Source organism: Rhea pennata, chromosome 1, assembly GCF_028389875.1.
Source record: "Rhea pennata isolate bPtePen1 chromosome 1, bPtePen1.pri, whole genome shotgun sequence".
Classification (NCBI taxonomy): domain Eukaryota; kingdom Metazoa; phylum Chordata; class Aves; order Rheiformes; family Rheidae; genus Rhea; species Rhea pennata.
In genome coordinates, this window is record NC_084663.1 from 125941180 (window position 1) to 125962153 (window position 20974).

The following is a 20974-nucleotide window of genomic DNA, read 5'->3' on the forward strand; positions in this document are numbered from 1 at the left end:
ATTTGAGCTTATTTGTCTAAATTATTCTATAAACAGTTGTGTTAGAGAAAATCATTTTAAGTTAATGTTTTTACAGATTATTTTTTGTATATGTTTACATGTGTTTAATCCTTGAGCATGATACTACAAGTAGAAAGTAAATACAGTGATCATCTGGGAGAAGTTTTGTAATTTATTAGGAGTATATGTCAACCAGGAGTTCTGGAAGAACAAGAATTTTACTGGATTCTGCCAAGGGATCTGATTGCAGCTCCTTCTGAATATGTTGAATCTCTAAAGGTTGGTGGGAGAATCCTATGGTGTCAAATTAAGTGTTTCTTTTTTTTCAAGACTGCAGATTTATTTCATAAAAATGTAATATTTCTGTAAGAGTATGAAAGAACAGGTACTTCGCTACTGAGACACTGAAACATGTAGGAGAGCTTTCATTACTACAAAATGATACTGTGCATAGAGAAACACTTCTTCAGGCCAGAAAGAGAGAACATGCTCTTTTCATTTCCCTTCTCTTAAAATTTATAAGTAATTAATATGCATGTAATATTAGTTTAGAAAACTATTATGGATGTACGTGAATGAAAGAGATATCAAACCACTAATATCATAGTCTTACAAATATTAGATTTAAATTTGTTACTCTTCTGTTTTCTGAAAGGAAGGATGAAGATGCTTAAGCTGCAACATACACCAGAGAATCCAGATTCAAGAAGAAAGAATATTCCTTGATTGTTAGGATTTTATTTTGTTGTCTTATACTTCAAGATTGTGACTTTTGCAGGAAATTTAAAAGGGGCGTTGGACTGAGTGATTCATCAGCAAAACAAGATTATGTACTGTTTCTGAGATTTGAGGCTGTTGGGAGCAGAGACAGTTTTCTGCAGACCCTCAGTGAGGATGATACACCAATCAGAAGTATGCTATCAGAAATATACATATGGATGCTAAAATTAAATTTAATGAACTTATATCTTTAATACTTTAGCACCAAAAAACTGTGGTAACAATGAGTAGAAAGAAGAGGGAATCATGCATGTCATGAATACACCTGTTGTCATTGAACACCTACAGTTTAATTATAAATGTAACTATATAGGAAAAAACTCCATCTGCAAGTCAGCAGCACTTTGGTAATGCCAGAGTTACTGTGCATTTTCAAGTGAATGTCTGATCCTCCCTTTCATTAATGAAGGAGTGTACTATGTATCAGGTATTATGATTAAACACATGAGTGTGCTGAGTTTATAGAAGATTACACTATAAATCATGTTATTATATAACTCGATTTTGTTATTGCAACCGTAAAACTATCTTGTGACTTTTCTGCTTATAAACTAATATGTGTGTGTGTGTGTGTGTATGTATTTTTCCCTCCCTACTCCTCTTTCTTTTCTCTCTTTGTTTAATGTAGTGAATCATCCTTATCACATGGAGTTAGCTCTGACTGGTTCTGGGCTTCCTGTCATGTTAACTTTCAATCCAGGACCACTTATTAATTTTACGGACTGTTTCTTGGGCGAACAAGCAGAAGTTCTGTGCACACTCAAGAATGAATCTGAGTCACTTCCAATAACATTCAGCTTCCGCAAGACTCCCCACTTTAATATTTCTCCTGAAAAAGGAAAAATTAAAAAACACTCTACAAAGGTAATCTACAACTTTCCTTTAGATTATGCAGATATGTGGATTGTGTTACTCTACAACAGTCAGTGGTGGAATTTCTTGAAAGTATGACATAAGAATAAGTTCCTCTATATATTGCAATACTGAATACTGTACCCATGGCCTTTAATGTAAGCTGGATGTATAATTTGTCCTCCTTGTGTAGAATCATTGTAGGGCTCTTTCTTGTACTTCAGGAAGCAGCAGTTATTATTTTAAATCAGAAAAAAAAGTGTTAAGGAAATTTTACACAGTTTTTCCTTAGCTTTAAGTGCTTGATGTTTTACAATTTTATGCACATTTTATTTTCAGCTTATTTTCAGTAATTTTTTCAGTAAATCACAGATTTCTAAATAACATAGTTTTGTCCTTAGAAGTAATGTTATGTCAAATGTAAGTCAAATATGGAGGCATCTGTAATTTCAGAAGCCTGTAATTTAGGGTACTCTGGAAGAGATAGAACTTCTTTCTCTGAGAAATGAGCAAGTAAGATTTTGCTGGTGTTCTAATATATTGGAATTTTGCATTTCTTTATATTGCTAATGTAAAGTAGCAGTTGGCCAGTTGGTATGTTTTAAAAATTAGGTGTTGAGTAAGTATGTTAAAAATAATAATGGTTCAGTAGGAATAAGCTTTTTTTTTTTTTTTTTTTTTCCCCAATAGAATGCTTGTAATTTTTCTGTTTTCCTAATAACATTGTCTCAGCTGCCATTTTTTTTTTCCTCCTCCAGGATGTGATGTTTTCATTTTCTCCTCATCAAATAGGAGTATTTAAAATGAAGCAAGTTGTTGATATCATTGGTACAGGACTAGAGGAAAATAATTTACAGATCTTGAAGACAAAATCCTTTCACCAAATATATTTGAGATTAATTGGCGTGTGCAAATCTAAAACCAAAAACATTATATTCAGAATTAATCCTGGTAAGATGCTAAAAATAAAAGTAAAATGTTTTATAAGTACATTTATAATATTTTTAAGATGAAGCTTTTACTGTTCTTAGATAGTATTTTAAAAATACTCTCTTTGAAAACTAATGGACTATTTATTTGCATGAGGTATACCCATGATAGTGTATTTTCTTTTTTCATATCCCAATGAAGGTTACTGTTTCTTTTTTATATGGCGCCAAAGTGTCTGACTTATGTTGATACACTTGCTTCTCTGCACTTGCTCTTGCTCTGTATCTCCCATTAAGTAAGTGAAGGACGCTATTTGTGAAATATTTGAAAATTCAAAAAAGCTTACATATGTGTGGTAAACAGTTATGGCTTACACCTTAAAAATAAAGTGTTTGAGTGTAAGTTTTCACCATAATTTTTATATATTAGAAGATGAAGGCTTCAATTTTTGGCAGTGGTGCCATTACACAGTGCTAATATGTTTAAGTTGCAGGTAGTGAGAGGAGTAAAGAAAAAAAATTAGAACTGAATATGTATGTATCTAATAGCTATATAAGTAATAGCTGTGGGTTAGATTTAGTGTAGCATTCAAGTTTTATATGGATTTGAAATATCAAGTATGAACTAATCTAAATATGTGTATATAATACTTTTCTACATTTTCTAGCAGGTGTAGATTTTGTGTGTGTATGATATATAAATATATATAAAAATAATGTATATTAATATAGTTATATGTTTATGTATTATATAAATAATATAAATATAAAAATATACATTATAGAAACATGTATTTGTTATATAAAAAAACGTTGCAATAGCGTTGATGTTTTTCACTGTTAAGTCAATAGCCCTGTGTTTGCATCCCTAAGATTTGAGACACTAAGGACAATGTTGTCACATGTGCATGTGCAAGTCAAAGCATGTCTGCAATTTTGCTACAACATTGATGGACATAGTGGTGGCTTAGGCTCTCGTGTTTGTCTGCCTGTAATCTAGGCAAGTGAACGTTGTTGGCTGTGGTCTGAATTCTTTACTCCCTCCTGTTTAGGAAAAGGTAGTGGGATAGATAGCTGTGATTGGGCTGTTGAGCTGACCATTATAAATTATCAAATACTTTTTTTCTGAGCTAATACTTGGCCCTCTTTTTTAGAAAGAACTACTTTAAGTAGTAGTTATGTAGTTATGTAACATGTTTTATTTGAATTTAAGGCATAACACCAATGATTTCCAATCCAACTGGACAGTTCGTACCTGATGATACCAGACAGTGCACTGATATTGCACCTGTGGCAATACTTAAATCAACTCAAACACAAATTCATACTCACCAGATAAACAGGAATTATAAGAGTGATGTGCTTATAGCTTTTCCTAATGACCGTTCAGCCAGCATTAGACCTTTTGAACGACACAAAAAGTACAGGTAACAAATTAGGAGAATACAATAATTAAAAACAAACACTTTCACATAGAGTTAAATTTTCATGCAGTATTTTATAGTAAACCTGGATCAATTACTCATGCAGCACTCACTGTTTGCTGTGTTTTCAGGCTGAAAACTTAAAAATGTGTAGTAGTTGACTTGACCTCAAATCTCTTAATGCATACATTTTGAGCTGCTCTTACATATAGATTTCTTGAGTTTCTTTTTTGTGTGAAACTACAGATAAAGTTATTACAGTTTCTATTTTTCATTTTTATGACTGCCTCTGCAAGGTCAAATATTAATCAGCTGTGATTAAAAAAAATTGCAATAAAATATATATGTAGCAAAATCAATATATTTTCATTCTAACAAGATCTAAAATCTTTTTATATGCGTAATGAAACTACAGTTCTCTTTAAATATTTAGGACTATTTTCACAAAGACTGAGAGATATAATTATGTAGATCCACAGTTTTCTTATACTGATTATGAACGACTGGAAAAAGAAGCACATAAGGAATATTATGCAGATTACATTTATAGCTTGAGACAACGGCGCTTACAGAAAGATGCCACTAGGTAAGAATTTGTTTCAAGATTTTAGGCTCATATTAAAAAAATATATATACACATGCAAGTTGACTTATTCAAGTCACCAGTCATATGCTTAAATTTAATCCCATGCTGAAGTGGTTATGGTCTTGGGACCTTAATTCATAATGTATTAAAAAATCTTTTTATTTGAATGTTTGTTTAGACACTTGATGATCACTGACTGGGCAAAGTGTACAGACAGAGGTATGGAACTTGAAAATAAAATAAATGTGATATAAAATGTTAAGTTTAAACAAGATTTGGTTATTGAAAATAGGAAAACTAAGATTGTGTTGGATTCTCTCTCACTCTTTTTAAAATTGAATGTATTTCTAATTGATATGTCTAGCTCATCCAAAAGTGATGAGTTCAATGTGTGAATTATGGTATGATTTGTGTAATGTAGCAGGTAGGTTAAAAGGTTGTATTGTCCTTCCAGCCCTAATCTACACAAATTTATGAAGTGAGAAATGGCTATATTTGGTTGCTATGGTGTAGGGCAAAATCAGAAAATAAGACTTGACAGCTCTGATATTTTAAAAGTTGTATTGAAAGCCCCCAAACAACAAAAATGACACTGTAGAAGAATGTTAAGTTTGCAAAACCCATTATTTAAAAATTAGTAATGGCAGAGGATAATGCTTGTAGTCTTAATCTTCCTTGTGTTCTATATATACATGATTCAGACAGAGATGGATTTTTTTTTAAAAAAAATTCTTTTAATGCCTGTACAAATAAATGTTTTCCTTGAAATAGATTGGGATTGTGTAGTGCATGAGGCAGTTTATATGAATGCAACTTGCATATTGGACCTTAAGAATGGAAAGGAGAATGGTTAGCAAATAAATTCTGGTGGTGTTATGGAACATAGTCATAATTTTCTGAGTACTTGCTGTGAAACATCTGGTAAGATGTCTGGAGGTTTCAAATATGGTTGCAGGTGAAATTGATTGGAGCTGAACTTTGACCAAGAAAAGTTAATTTTTAATTACTCTGAAAATAGGCTATAGGTCTTCCAGTTTGGTTATATACAATTATATCTTGGTAGTCGTGGGATTTTGTTAACTTTTAAGTGTTTAACTTTACAACCTTATTGTTCTTTAAGAATTTTTTAGATACAATACAGTATCTATATTGTGGTAGCCATAATATTTGCAACCATTTAGTCCTATTATGGTAAGCATTTGCCACAAATATGCAAAAGATGTTAATGTTTGCTAAGCAATATGGTAAAAAGACTTCTCCAGACACTTGAGACTTGACAGTTTTTTGTAGTGAAATATATTTAAAGTCTTATTTAAAACATTATTTGATGTATTTAAAAATCTTGGATAGTTTAATGTGTAGAAGATAGAGTGTACCAATATCTAGATTTCCATACTCTTTTTTTTTTTTCTTCTTTCCTGTAGGCAGTTCAATGCTTATAATAATTCTGTGAACATAGGCCTTAAACCAGCAGAAGGGCTTATTTCACCAAAGATCTCAATCACAGATCTTCACAAGGAGGATCTAAAGCTTAGAACGGTTCCTTTAGATGAAAATTGCCTATTATCTAATCGAAAGTTGGAAGCAATTGCTTCTAAATCCTCAACCAGAGAAGTAAGTTAAATGCTTGATTAGTAGTGTAAGCATAAGGTGATTACTGTGTAACAAAGCATAAGAGTTTTGATCCTACTCTGAGAAAGCATTTTGTTGCAGATTTGGAATGGGCTTAATGCTGTGCCAACTTCTGCCCAAGAGAAGGAAGATTGTTGCTTAACTTTGACACCAAAACAGCTTCATCAGATATTCATTGGTAAGATTTCACTTTAGTTAGTTGTTATAAAAGTACTTACTTATGTTCATAATTGTTCACCTTAAATAGAACAAAGCTTAGTGTGGTGGTAGTTTAAAATCTGTTTAATGTTTAACTGTGAACTTTTACTTTTCAGACAGTACTGAGGTCTGATTAGCTAGGGACAGCTACCTTTAAACTAAGGACCGTTACAGAAAATCAATATATTATGGTATGAGGGCTGTTCATACTCTTATAATTTGTTTTTGGGTATTATCTGGTGAAGCATTAATATCAACAAGATTCAGGGAGGCCTTCAGAATGTTTCTGGGAGTTAACAGAGAACAGTGGTACCTCAGTGAGGTATAACTTCTTTAGGATCCTTAAAAATAACTTCAGTAGAATGCTCTGTAATGGGGATAATTCCCTCTAAAGCCCATGAGGGGACTCATCTATTAAAAACATTTTGCTACTAAAAGGAGATTTTTTTCCCTTCCTTTTTGCAGGTCATAAAGCTTACTTTCCCCTGAAAAATTGCATAGCAGTAAAGCCTCATTGATACTTCATTACTTTCAATTTTTTAAAAAAATTATTTTTATTTTCAATGAAGACAAAACAAGTTAGTTAGCATGTATGTTGATGTACTTGGGGAAAGGTGCAATAAAATAAACATGAATATGAAATAATTAAGGCTTCACAGGATGCTTGATAATTGCCATGAGTGAAAAAGTTTGCAGACCAGCATAAAGATTGGTAATAGCAGTAAGTCAAGTAATGAGGTCATTTTGTCACCATCTAATTGCATGTGATAGAACCAAATAAACAAATTATCTAGATAAGCTATCAGTGACTTGTGTGTTGACTAGACATTTAAATACCTGATTAATAAAAGAAAGTATCAAAGACATTAATACTTTTAGATATTAGCATGTTGCTTTTCCTATTTTAATAGCTTACTGTCAGGTTGAGACAGAGTTAAAATATAAATATTAATGCTGAGTTTTGAATTGTACTACTGAAAATACTCACTGTGCATAAATGACATTTAATCCCAAATTTTAGTTTGAATTTGTTCCACTACAAATTTATCTGACTAATTCTTTATTTTGAGGAACTTAATGTACTGATCAAAATTTTTTCTGATTATGCTTCCTTACATTAAATTTTTAATCATAATGTTGAATATCTCATTTTATGTATATTTCAGGTCCTTCTACTATGAACTTTGGTGATGTTTGTGTGTACTCAACATCTGTCAGAAGACTGCATATCATCAATAACTTGTTGGTTCATATATGGGTACAAATTGAGATTGAAACTGAAGAGTTACAGCAGACGAGTCCATTGTCTCAGGTGGTGCCTCCTTGTTCAACGACTTATATTCCAGTAGTATTTGAGACAAACACACTTGGGATTTTTCAGAAGTAAGGCTTTTACATTTGTCTTGATTTATGCATTTACCTGGTATTGGTAGGACAAAGAAATATTTTGCATGGTTAGTTAAAACTTCATGTAATTATGATAAATGTGAATAGTGAATGTTTCTTAGTGTTGTGACTAGAAGAAGTGTATATATTTACACCTGTCTGTCTTGGCAAAAGCCTGGTGTTCCTATAGGTATTTCAGGAAAAGTGTTATGGTATATTAGGGGAAATTTCCATTTTATGGAAAATACTTTTTTTCCAGCATGTTGTTACATCTCTGCATCTATGCTCTGATCTGTTGTTATACCTCTGCCTAGGTAATTGTGTAGGCAAATCTTCTTATGGTTTTCTGGTATCAGGATAAAACTCTCACTTTACTAATGGTGTTAAAACAACTGTGTAGAGTTAGTTATCCTTTGGGAAGGCAAACCTTTCAGGTTTAATTTATATGCAGAACAACTACAGATAGCATTCTCTTGTCGGTCGTAACATTGTGTGTTCACACTCAGGTGTCATTAAGTTTTCTTGCTAATGATTATATTTTATATAAATTTGACTATGACATAGTATGTAGAAAAATACTTTTTTTTTTTTTTTTTTTTACGCTATAGGTCTTTTACTTACACAATAAACAACAAACACACTGGGCACATGCTGGTAATTGCAAACTCAGTCTCTGTTGAACTTGAGTTGTCTGCAAAGGAGGTGATTCTAAATCCTATTCCTGGTTATCTAGCAGAGACAGAATTTCGAAAAACTGTCAGGGTATACAATCGCAGAAACCATTCTGCTGAGTTCTCTTGGAAACCTATAATTACAGATGAAAAAACTTCGTTTTCGATACGGCCAGCCAAAGGTACAGTATGCAGCTGCAGTGTAATTTGCATGTATCTTAAACGTGGATAATGTCAAATAATTCAAACAATCAGCTGATGCTGCGAACTATATTTTTAGCTTACAGTCAACATCAGTATAACCCCAAAGTAATTTCAGTTCAGAGAGTGTTTGTACCATAGTGACATTCCTTGTGTAAACCCTACCAATGTGTACTGGCCGCGGTTTGCTGTTTCTGTGTCCAGCAAACAGCTCTTATATAATTATTATTCTGAGTGCAAGTTGCCGATATCTAAAAGGGAGTGAGGCAGCTATTGGCAGTTACAGGCAGCACATAGCTCATAAGGATAGTAAGTTTTCCAAAAACAATGTATGAATGAAACCGTGAAGAAGTCCGTGTAGACAGTGTGTAGTGATACAAATGAAATTCAGCCTATAGACTGAGGTTATTTTCCACTTGTATTATGGAACAATATTGGTTGGATGCACTTAATATGAGCTTTTACCTTCCCTATTAAGAAAGTGAGTATGTTGGAGCTTTCCTACTGAAGAGGTTTAAATGCTGACCAGGTAAGCTGAGTGGGCATAATTCAGTACAAATTTGGCTGGATCAGGAGCTTGATGTGACCTGGTTCTTGAGAAATAGGATATTTTTGGTGATACTGGTTCGGAATCAATTGCAATCATGAAAATGTGTATATTCTGTTGTCTGTTCTTTTTTATAAAAATATTCTCTCAAATATTTGAGTAATTTGTGCAAATTTGGTTAGGCTTTGTGGAAGCATATAGAGATCTGGAGTGTGAAGTTGTTTGGCACCCGTCGTTCCATTGTCCAGAAGCAGGAGAATTCAACTTGTGTGTGCATCAAGGAAACACGATCAAGTTGAAATGTTTTGCGAAGGTAATACTTCATTCAGCAGGCTTAGAGAACAAAATGCATTACGTTTTTTAACAAACAGCTTCTTAAATACATTTCTGTGATTGTATATTCAAAAAATTTATTTTAATTTCATATGCTTTCTGTTTGGTATGTTATGAAAATATTGCTCCAAAGAAATGATGAAGATGAAACAAAAAGCTACTTCGCTTGTTGTCAGATTCAATTTTTGTCTATTATTTTTCTTCCCCATGGTGATATACTTCCTTTAGCACCACAAGCAAGTGGTTCTTACTATGACATTAAACTGTAAAAGAATTGTTCTTTTTGGCTTGCTTAGTTTAGTAAAACAAAGATTCAGATGTAGTATGATACTTGTTTAGAAACATGTTAAAGGAAAAAAGCAAGGAGGAGAAAAAATGGTATGTTTGAAAGTACGGTAACTTCAGGTTAATGATTCTGAATCGACTAAGGAAGTTTTCACTTGTCATTTGCAGATGTTTTCTGAACATTTGCAAAGGAATGTTCTGGATATAGTCTTCTAAACAGTGGCACGAGAAAGCCCACATTTCAGGATAGAGTAAAATAAGCGGTAGAATGAACCCTATGACAAAATAAGAGTATTCAGAAAAAAGAAATTAAACTTATGAGAATCCTTTGGTATCTTACATTATGTACTAAGGACTGTGAAGGAGACTGGATTATTTTTTACTGTATTCTTCTGGCTGCATGCTTAGGATTTCCATTTTGGCGTCTTATTTGTTTGCTTTCTCTTTTTATTAAGCTTTTTCTTCTTTTTCTTCTTCCCTTCTTCCCCCCTACTCTGTACTGAAAACTGTAAGTAGGATATGTTAGCATAGTGGAGCTTCTACTAATGTGAAAATCTCCGAAGTATTTTGTCCTGCTCACAAATTTAGGGTTAAACAAATTAATGGAGCTCCTAGTAGAAAAATCCTTTTGAGACTGAAATATACAAGCATATGGTCTCTATACCAGAACTGTCTGGAGTTGGAAGAGGAAAAATTAGGACTGTGTCGTGTTACTGTACTCCTTCCTGAGTATTTTTTGTTGTCCACTGTTTGAGGTAGGCTATAGGCTATGTGGATTTCTATTCTGACCTTAGAATTGTTCTAAATTTCTGTTAAATGGATGGCTAGATTTGAGTTCATGAAGAGAAAATATTTTCCCTAGCGTTAGTAGAAACAAATTCTGGGACATTTTATTGTTAATTAATAATCTACTTTGCATGGTTTGTTATAGGCTACTGGGAAGGACTTAGTGGCTTAGGAAATGCAGTGGCAAGTGGGTTCTATATTTAAGCCACACACCTATACCCAATATATACATCTGTTTCATAGCTTTTACAGTTGCAGAGAACTGGACTCAGAGCTCTATGTTGGCCCTTTTCACTCCTGTGGGCCAGAGATACTGATAATTCAGAAATAGGAAATATGAAAGTATTTTTTATTTGTATCTATATGTATGTATTTATTTATAGCTAGTAATATATTATTTAGTTTAGTTTTTTGCTCTTTTTTGATAGCTTGGTCCTACCAATGTTCAGTTCATGCAACAACGGATACACTTCAATCATGCTCCTATGAGTTTATGTACTTGTAAGACAGCCATTCTTCAAAATGTAGGGTACAATCATGCATACTTTCAGGTAACTAAAATTATTTTTAGCCCATTTAATTTCTTGGGGTGGAGAGGAGGAGGGAGTTTGTTTTATCAGATCATGTTACAATTTTGTGTTCTAAGTTGTTAGACATTTAGCTACTTGATTTTTGTCTGGTTTTCTCAAGAAACAAAGTTTATGTGAAAGAAAAGGCACTTGCAACTCAGCTGGTTACATATTTTGAGAGACAGAGCAAAGTCACTAGTCATTCTGTTCATCCTGGCTGCCCAGTCAGTGCATGCATAGACCCAGGCCAGTCACAGCAAATGTGATTACTTCTTTAGAGGAAGTTGGGCTGTACTAAGAGTTAGGCAAGTAGGATGCCAGAGTAGATTAAGTCATAAATTTGTAGGAAACGCAACTTCGTAAATTTTTCTAGTTAAGAATAATTTGCTATACTTCTTTTACTGAAATGTGATCATTTTTAGTAAAATCCTCAGAAGTTTTGTTCATATGTTGTGATGGAACTGCTTGATTAATTTCATTTCTACCATGTTACTTTGTTTTTGTTTATTAATATTGATTTTATTCTTTCAGATGCATCCTCTAAGAGTGCAGTAATAACACTTGTTATTGTAATGCTGCAACTGATTTTAAAAAACCCCCAACCTTTTAGGCCTATATGATTTCTCTTAAACTGAGAGATGGGTTGATGGTCTTTGTAATTAACTTGTGTAACTATACTTTAAGAAGTTATCTGTATGGAGTACAGTGGATAAATTTTATTTTGTTCTAACTAACTCGGGATAAACTGAATGTTTACTCCCAATATTCCTACTCAACTTTACCTTACAGTAACTGGATCTTGTGTTCCATCTTTTCACTGTGAATGCAAAGAAATTAGTGATGAATTTCTCTTTCACTGGAAAGATACTTTGTGGAATATTCTGAAGGCTTGCTAGAGGGCATTTCCTAATTTTAGTTACTTCATGAAAAGAATCCGAAAAATAAAATGTAAAATTTTCAACTCATGTGCAGAAGTTATTTCATAGTAGAAACTGAAAATTTTGTCTAAGAACCTAGTAATTTATTTAGTTGCTTACCTGAAATTTTCTTCCAAACTTCTAAGCTCAAGTTAATATCCTATATTATGAAGGTTCAGGTAATAAGGGTAAAAAATCTTCCTAGTAGTGAATTAATTTTTCTCAAACTTTGTAAAACATTATTTCAACGCTTTTCATGTTTCTGTTTTAAGGTTCTTGATTCAAACCCGGTGCCTGGAATGATAATCACACCTCCTGAAGGGGTAATACCTGTGGGAGGTCATGCTGATCTCAAAATCTGTTTCACTCCGAATGCAAAAATGAATTTTGATACAAGAGTAGAGGTATTTGAAACTGGGAAGAATTTTATCTTTGAGTGTTGTGTTGGTATATTAGCACGTGGAGACGTGTGTATGTGTTACCATCTTTTAAATTTTGTCTCCAGTGTCAGTATTTTAAAAGAAAAAATAGAAAAAAATTCCTATAGCTGTTGATGGTTATCAGCCTACTCTGATCCTCAACAGAATTTTAAACTTGGTCTTAGTCTTGCTCTAAAGTATCTAAACACTGTCTAAGCTTGAGCTGATTCTTGCTATGCTGTTGGCATGCTGTTGAAAGTAACATTTGATTGGCTAGTAGTAGTCATGTAGACCTATCTGTGGCTTTTGTGTTCTGTAAAGTAGCAGGACTAGGAGTACTGCAGTGTTTTTAATTTCTTAACTTCTCTTTGTGACTATTATAAGCAAAGACATCTCAGAGAAGGATTTACTGGTAAATTTGATTTGATAATAGAAGCAAAATAAACACATACTCCTATTTTGGATTCTGCACGCATACTTGCTGAACTTACCTTTGGTCAGATAAGGGCAGGGCATGGGGAGAATATTATCATTTGGTTTATCTTTACTACCTTTTCTGACTGTAATCTCTCCGTCTTCCTCTGTTGCCTATGCATCCTGAACCTAGTGTTTATTTATTTCTTCCACTTTTGACAAGCAGATTTAACATGTCTCAGAACAGTGTCTATGTCTTTTGACCAGTACCTCTCTCAAGCAAACTTGTCTTCAGGTGTACCTCTCTGTTCTCCCTGCTGCCGAATAGATATTACCTATCTATTGAGCGTTTTCCTGCTGAAAACTGTTCCTTCTAGTGGTACTACTTTCTGCATCATTATTTTTTGTCTGCAAAAGACTAGACTTTCCTGAATCTACTTTTCTTTTATCAGTGGAAATTGCTGTTCAGATTTTGTATGCTGTAGAGGCACTACTGCATGAATCCACATTTCAGTGAAATACGCGATTACACATTACAGGAAATGAAAAAACATTTTCTATTCCTCATTATATTTTCATAGCATAATTATGTTATAAGGAGTTACTTTCGTGACAAGTTATGCTGAACAGTATACTCTCCACTATCTTTTTTAAACTTTAATATAATTACAGCAAACTTAGTGAGACGGTAATGTTAAAATGACCTTGCCAACAATCATACTATTCTCCAATCGCTTAGGTAGCGGTACGAAACTCAAGAATACTTGTGCTTAGGATTACTGGATGTGTAGAAATCCCTGAAATAGATATCAGTGTGGTAAGTGTGAAGTATTTTTATTGTATTTCTTGCTAAGACTGATAATGTTTTGCTTTAATTAGATGTCAGAATGGCTCATCCTTACTAAATACTTTCTATTTTTTCCTTTGTGAACTTCCTTTGAAAAATATCAAAGAGAAAAACTTATGAAGAGAAATTAAAAACTAACTGCAAATGTGATAGTTAAATTAAATGATAGCTGGCAACTTTAACCATTGAAATTGACAACCTGGAAAAAAAAGTATTGAAAGAGAGAGGATTTCATTAAGGTAGCCAAAGAGAAAAATACAAGAAGGGAGAAAGCAAGCAGTGTTTTTACTGAATGAGGAAAACTTTGTTGATGGTGTAACTGGACTCTTTTGTTGCATTCTAAACTGTGGTCTTTGATATCTTGGAAAGATTTTAAAAATAAGGGTCAGGCAAGACAATTGATTAACTAAGATGTCTAGTTAATGCATTATAAGTTCTGAATCTCTGAACAATGTTTTTCATATACTGTTCAATTATATTCATGCTCTGTCCTTAATTTATTTCATAATATTTACAGAAACAATTTGACTTTGATGGTGTTTATGTTGGTTCTACAAAATCGATTCCCTTTTTGCTGCAGAACAAAAAACAATCGTGTACCAGTGTGGAGTTTGATTTATCCAAGTACAAGGATTTTAAACTGAACATTGATGACCATTCAGGTATTTGCTTTTGCTAGATCATAATTTTCATGAACTAAAGATTAGAATGGTGCTAATTAATGCTGTACAAATTTTACTGATTTATACATTTACAGAAAACCCCGAAACAATTCTTTTAGAACTACTCTGTAATATAAATTCAGAGGAGACATTTTGTCTAAAATATGAGACTTAACAAAAGCAAGCATTTGGAGAGCATCAGGTTGCTGAGAGGGAGAGAGATATGTGTGCATGTGCATGCATATGTGTGTGTTTTTTTTCTCCTTATTTTTGCCTGTAGCTCCTAAGGCATGTGAAATAACTCATTCAGCCTCTGAATACTCTCTTTCTAGTTAAAATAAAAAAGAGCTATATTTATTACCTTTTCATAGACTTTTTCCCACTATTGAAATGAGTGAGAAATGAAGCTGATTTCAGTAAATTAATGATCATACGAGGGTTCAGAGATCCTTTTTCCAAATGCTACAAGGCACTTTTAATCATAGAACCTTAGCTCTACACATTGTCAGAATCGGGGCAACATGAGGCATTTGATTGCTATTCTTTATTTCTTGCTAGGACTTCTGCCGTTTCTTATTCTTCAGTTGTCGTTGCTCGTCCCTTTTGTACTTCAGTCCTAGTATCTCCTTTGCTATGTTCAAACTTCTTTATTCCTAAGAGAATTCTGCAGCTATTATTATATGGCTTCCTGTCCTTGCAGGCTCAGGAAATCAGGAATTTTACCTGTATAAAGCAGTATTGTAACATATAGTTATATCTTTATGTAGAACTGTGTGTGGATGATGACAAAAAACGATCTGACAAGAACAGAGGCATTACCTTACCGTGCGGTAGGTTTTCAAGGGAAGGTGTGGGCTTCTAATTAGCTGTTTTAACTTCAAAGAGAACTGTAAGATTCTGTCTATAACAGGAAAGTAGCTAGTATGGGAATGGGCTCAATGCAAATTATTTGATGTTCAGGCTGGTCCAGTGTTGTTGAAATGGAACAGTTCAGGACGAATGTCAGTCTTGGAAGAATTTTACTTGTGTATTGGAAATCTGTGCTTCTGGCAGTATGTCTTAGAAGTGGACATGAATACCTGCAAAATGAAGCAGTTTTATTGGTAAACTTCTCTAGTGTAGATGAAACCTGAAAGTCATTCAGAAAATCAGTGTTTCAGCCAAATATTTTCCCCTGTAGTATTAGTTTTCATTATTTAGTTAACAATTTTTGTTGAACATGTTCACTCAAGAATAAATTAAAAGCTTATTCTCCCCACAAAGATTCTGTGCTCCCAAGTTGGTGACTTTCATTGATGATGTCGGCGGGAAACACTTCTCAAGATTACTGCCAAAATGTTCATTAGAAATGTTATATTTCAGTATATATCTCAGTAAATTACTGAGAAATACTTACATGGAAATACAGATACATTATGTTGGAAATGAGTTTAAAGTGTTGCAACTATTACAATACCAGAAGTAGAGTTGATATATAGTATAGTAGCATCTGTAACAGTTGTGAATTTTGTTCAACAGGGGTTGACTACTGTCCTTTGAAACCATATTTGTGTTTGGTAAATTTAGAGGGAAAGGCAGCTTTGCAGTGTTCATTGTCCTTCGTGCCAAAAGAGGTAAGTTTATGGGGCAGCAGTGATTATGCTAAATTAAAATGATTCTCTTCATGATATTTCTGTGGTGAGAGAATATAGACATCTTAGATTTTGTGAGCGGCAAAAACGCTAAATAGGTGAAACAGCCCCAAACTGAAATGTGAATAGTAGCAATAGTTTTTAATAATAATCTAATTCTTAAGAAAACAAATTCTGAAATAAATTCTATGTAATTTTTCTACTACTCTCCAAAACACACATCCTCCTAAACTTAAAAATGGAGAATATGTACACAGAAAGAATAATTGAGGTGATCCTTACTAAACATTCATCAAATCACTCAACAAATTATCAGCCGTTTTCCACTTGCAGGTGTTCATGTTTTAACTCAGATGACCATGTTTTAACTCAGATGGGCTGTAAAAGTAGAGCAACTTTACCATGCATCATAAAGATAGGCAATCTTGTTTTCTCGTGGGGCTATGTGAGGAAAATAAATTGAAAATGTGAGACAGCTTTACAGATTCATTTTACATTAGGAAAATGATGTATAATTGACAATAGCTCTCAGTAAAGAGTACTGTAGCCCTATCTATTGAGCAACACTTCAGAAATACAGCTTTAAGGCTTCTGTATTTTTGGAAAACACTGAACTAAAAGATATATTAGTCTTGGGTGTTATGAACCAGCCTCAGAACAAGCAACTGGGCACCACTTCAGCAACAGAGAAGCCTGCTGCACTGGCTGCATTTTACTGTGAAAAAGAAAATCAGCAGTTTTCAGAGAATGCATTTTAGAGAAAAGGTGAACATATTCTCTTCTCTCTGTTCCTCCTCCTCCCTGTTCTTCCCCTCAGCATTTTACCTTTCGAATAAAAAGCAACTGCTGTGTTCAAAAGAATCATTCAGATAGTATTTGGGTATTACAACCTATGTCTACTAATACTGTGGTTTCCTTTCTCTTGTGACTGACATGTTAGAATTTGTGCACACAGGGAAGCTACTGTGAAGTAGCTACTAGTGTGAATTTACAGCACATTAGCTACTCTGGAATGATTTTTTTCGTGACAGAAAATGAGTCAACATTCATCAGGAATGAGTTACTTCAATTTATTTTCCTTCTAGAGCATAGCAGCCAGGCCTTGTGGATAGAAGAGAAGCACTGGATATCATCTTTGTCTCTTGACACTATGTGACACAACATTCTCATAAACAAGCTAGGCAGATGTAGACTAGATATAATGTTAGGAAGGTTTGTAATTGTTAGCAAAATTTTGCACACAGAGTATCACCTGTTGCCTGCTGTCAAACTAGAGAGCAATTTAATAAGGAAAAAAAATGCAGAAGTTTTCATTTAGGTAGGAAGGATCAATAATAAAAATGCAAGATGGAGAATTAAAGTAGCAGTGCTGGAGAAAAAATGTATGCCTTATAGTAGATCACAAGCTGAACAGGAGTCAAGAGTATTTTGTTATGTTGTTGTGGGAAAGACAAACGCTGTGCGGGGTTCTATAAATAGAAATAATAGTAAAGCAAGTAAAATTATCCTATTCAGAGCTGATAACACTTTAACTGGAACACTATGTCAATTTTGAGATTCCAAACATAAGGAAAGTAGTAGATACATTTTCTTTAGAAATAAAGTCCAAAAGAAAGCAATGCAAATGATCAGAAGGCTAGAAAGCATGAAAAGGAACTGACTTTCATTATTCAGTGCAGTATTGTTCATATACTCATGTTCACTGCAGTAGGTTGGACAATGAGTGGTGGATTTAAATAATAGCAAAGTAGACTAAATTACATATAAAAACTGTTCACAGCAATAATAGTTAAATGTTGAAATAAACTACCTATGGAGTTCTGCCTGAACGTGAAGGGGAATTTCTTCACTGTGAGAGTGACAGAGCACTGGACCAGGTTGCCCAGAGAGGTTGTGGAGTCTCCTTCTCCGGAGATCTTCATGGCTCGCCTGAATACAACCCTGTCTAACATGCTCTAGGTGACCCTGCTGAGTGGGGAGGTTGGACTAAATAATATCCAGAGGTCCCTTCCAACCTTACTGATTCTATGATTCTGAATCTCCATTACTGGTGATTGTTAAGAATGAGTTGGACAAACATCAGGAATGCTTCACTCTGGCTGATGAGGTTGTCATCCAAGTCAGTATTGTTTTTTTGTAGCTTTTTGCTCTCTATGTGGGCATTTGTAGTGCCTATTAATTGCAATAGAAATTGAAATGATCTACTGATAATCACTGAAGTGAGCTATCGGTGCTTAAGTATTCTTACAAGAAGGACCTTTCCCACTTAAGGTTAACCTGGAGTATATTCACTCTAGTTTATCCCAGTAATTCTTGTCCAAGTTATCAATGATATGAAGAACAGTTTATCTTCCTCCTCCTGTCATCTGTCTGTCAAGTAACTGCACAGTTTTCATATTTGATCTGCATCTTCTCCTGACTGAACAGTCCCAATTCTTTCATCCTTTTTCTGTAGGTTATGTCACATTTTGACCTCTGACAATTCTTGTGGCTATAGACTTTCTTCAAGCTTTTTTTTCTTCTTTCTTTACTGTTTGGATTAAGGAGAATGTCATACTGTTACCTCTGTGAGCTTGCTTCTAATGATAAAACTTTCAAGCATTGTATATAATTCTAAATCCTGACTATGAATGCAAAGTCATTTGTCTTTTTCACTGACCGAGTCAGAATCACACAAGATTGAATGACAATAATAACATTTCTAGTGCATAACATATTTTGCCTGGTCAATAGAAAAACAAATACAAGAAGCCTGTAGTTTAGAGAATCTCTCGCCTTCTTAAGGCCTATACTAAATGTTCTGTCTATGTTGGTGAAGATTATTATTTGTTATTTTATAGAAGTATTCTTGTTATACCCTGGAATTTAGCATTAGTCAATCTCATTCAGAACTAGCTTTTCGGTTACAGCTATGTTACACATCAGAGCTAATATCTTATTAAATCAGTGAGACATTCTTACTTGTTTATGCTTATTTAAAATTCTTCTCAGTCATGCTTACAGGTCCCAGGGGGACAACAGTCAGCTGTCAGGCAATTGAATTTAGGCACATTATAAAATCCTATTTTAAAAGTATGCTGTTACTTTAAAGATGAAATTCAGACCTCACTAATGCCAGTGATAAGACTCATTAAATTTAACAGGATCATGATTTTGTACAGAATTCTTAGCTGCTGATTTTCTGCAAAGTGTGGAATTCAAACCAGTTAAACAGTAACTAGGATGAAGAATACAGATTTTTGGCTTGAAATGATAGAATTGGAATATGTGGAATAGGAAAGGCTAATTTCCTTTACAACTGAAGAGAAGTAGACAAAATAATGAAGAACTGTGTACAAAATGGGGAAAACTGATTGAACTTTGAATAATTAGGTATATATTATCACTGAGTTTCAAAACTTAATTAGATTTGATTTTTATTTTACCAGTGAGGTAAAATACTGTTCCATAATTGCCGATTAGCTTCTCATAAACCGTAAATATAATAATAAAACAGAGTAAGGAAACAGTTACTAGAATTGTAATGGCTTTCTGTAGGAACTCCCCAAATTTCCTGAGTTTACATTTTTTTTCCTGTTTCTTATTTTATATCATCTCATTGATATAGAAGATGCCTGCTTCTGATGGGTTTACTCTGTCTGTGGATTAGATGGAAACAAGACAATGACTGTACGGCTAATGCTTTAGCTTAGCTAAGCTAGTGGTTAAATATTTTTTGTTGTTGTTCAACATCTATACAGAAAGCTGTCAGGAGTTCTATAAAAATAGGATGCCATATTCATTATAATTCAAAAATTATAATCCAAACATTATAATTCAAAAATCATAAATAGTGGCTGCAGATAATTATCCTATGGATGATAAAGGAGTGACTGATGTATACTGTGTATAAGACTTAACAAGTAACAAAGCCTCAGTTCAATTCACTTTTATAAAACAGATTAACTTAAGTCTTGTCAAGTATTTGACAGCAATATTTCTGATTTACACTTTAGGTGTGGCTTCCTTTATTTATTTTTTCTTCAGCTCCACAGTTAAGTTACACAATTGTGTACAAGAGCTAAAACATGCTCACCTTGAATAGAGCCATAATCTGAGATTTCTTTTAGCAGCTCTGTTCCTGCTTATGACATGAGATTTCTGTGGTGATAGTACTGCTGTAGGATCTGATCCTTTATTCTCCATTGTAATGGAAATAGTACAGTAGAAGGCTGTTCATCCCCTTCCTCACTAATGCAATATCAACTCTCAAAATTGTAAATGGAAAAAGACCTTTCAAACTATCAAAACAGAGATTTTATTTGTCCCTCAGTACTCTATTTCCCATTGCTGTGCTCGATTACTATTTTTTTTTCTTGTCAAGCTTAAGGATGGATTAAGAGTAGAAATGTTGCTACTGACATTGCTGTAAATTCAAGTGGTAAGCTAGTATTTCCAAAGAATTTTGAAACAGCAGAGGGTTATGTTTTATTTCACTTGTCAGCTCAACTTTTGTTCAGTATTAATGTTATTGACAAGTATCTCTGACAGGTGTCATTTGATACTGGTGATGTGGTAACATAACTGAAGACAATTTTATGCCTGTTGGCTGTCTGATGTAATTATGATGTAAAAGTTGTAGAAAAGCGTTGACTGTAGTTTTCTCCATCGGCTTATCTGATGTTATCTTCTTTTAATCAAACTATGGGTCTAAGTGTTTTTTCCAGTCTTGAGACTTAGTTTTTGCAAACAGAATAACTTCTTTTCAGAAATAAGGGAATATAGAATTTAGGTCGTCTTTTTTCTTTTTATAATGTTTCTAAAAGGAAATTATCCTGAGGAGCCTTGCTCTCATAACCATTTGCAAAGTGCTGCTTTTGTGAAATATCTTTATTTTGATTTCCCCTTCTCCTCCTTCTCCCAACA

The 20974-nt window shown here is 33.6% G+C and overlaps 1 protein-coding gene across 1 annotated transcript in view; it reads left to right on the forward strand.

Moving 5' to 3' along the window:
- The window catches only part of CFAP47 (cilia and flagella associated protein 47), a 362418-nt gene that overhangs the window by 18362 nt on the left and 323082 nt on the right, over nt 1-20974 (forward strand). The window contains exons 8-22 of the mRNA XM_062577000.1: nt 779-912; nt 1409-1644; nt 2391-2583; nt 3775-3988; nt 4419-4571; nt 5996-6185; nt 6285-6381; nt 7568-7784; nt 8396-8640; nt 9389-9519; nt 11039-11161; nt 12369-12500; nt 13669-13746; nt 14294-14438; nt 15957-16051. Of these exons, the coding sequence (XP_062432984.1) occupies nt 779-912; nt 1409-1644; nt 2391-2583; nt 3775-3988; nt 4419-4571; nt 5996-6185; nt 6285-6381; nt 7568-7784; nt 8396-8640; nt 9389-9519; nt 11039-11161; nt 12369-12500; nt 13669-13746; nt 14294-14438; nt 15957-16051 (2383 nt within the window). The remainder of the gene's footprint in view (nt 1-778; nt 913-1408; nt 1645-2390; nt 2584-3774; nt 3989-4418; nt 4572-5995; nt 6186-6284; nt 6382-7567; nt 7785-8395; nt 8641-9388; nt 9520-11038; nt 11162-12368; nt 12501-13668; nt 13747-14293; nt 14439-15956; nt 16052-20974) is intronic.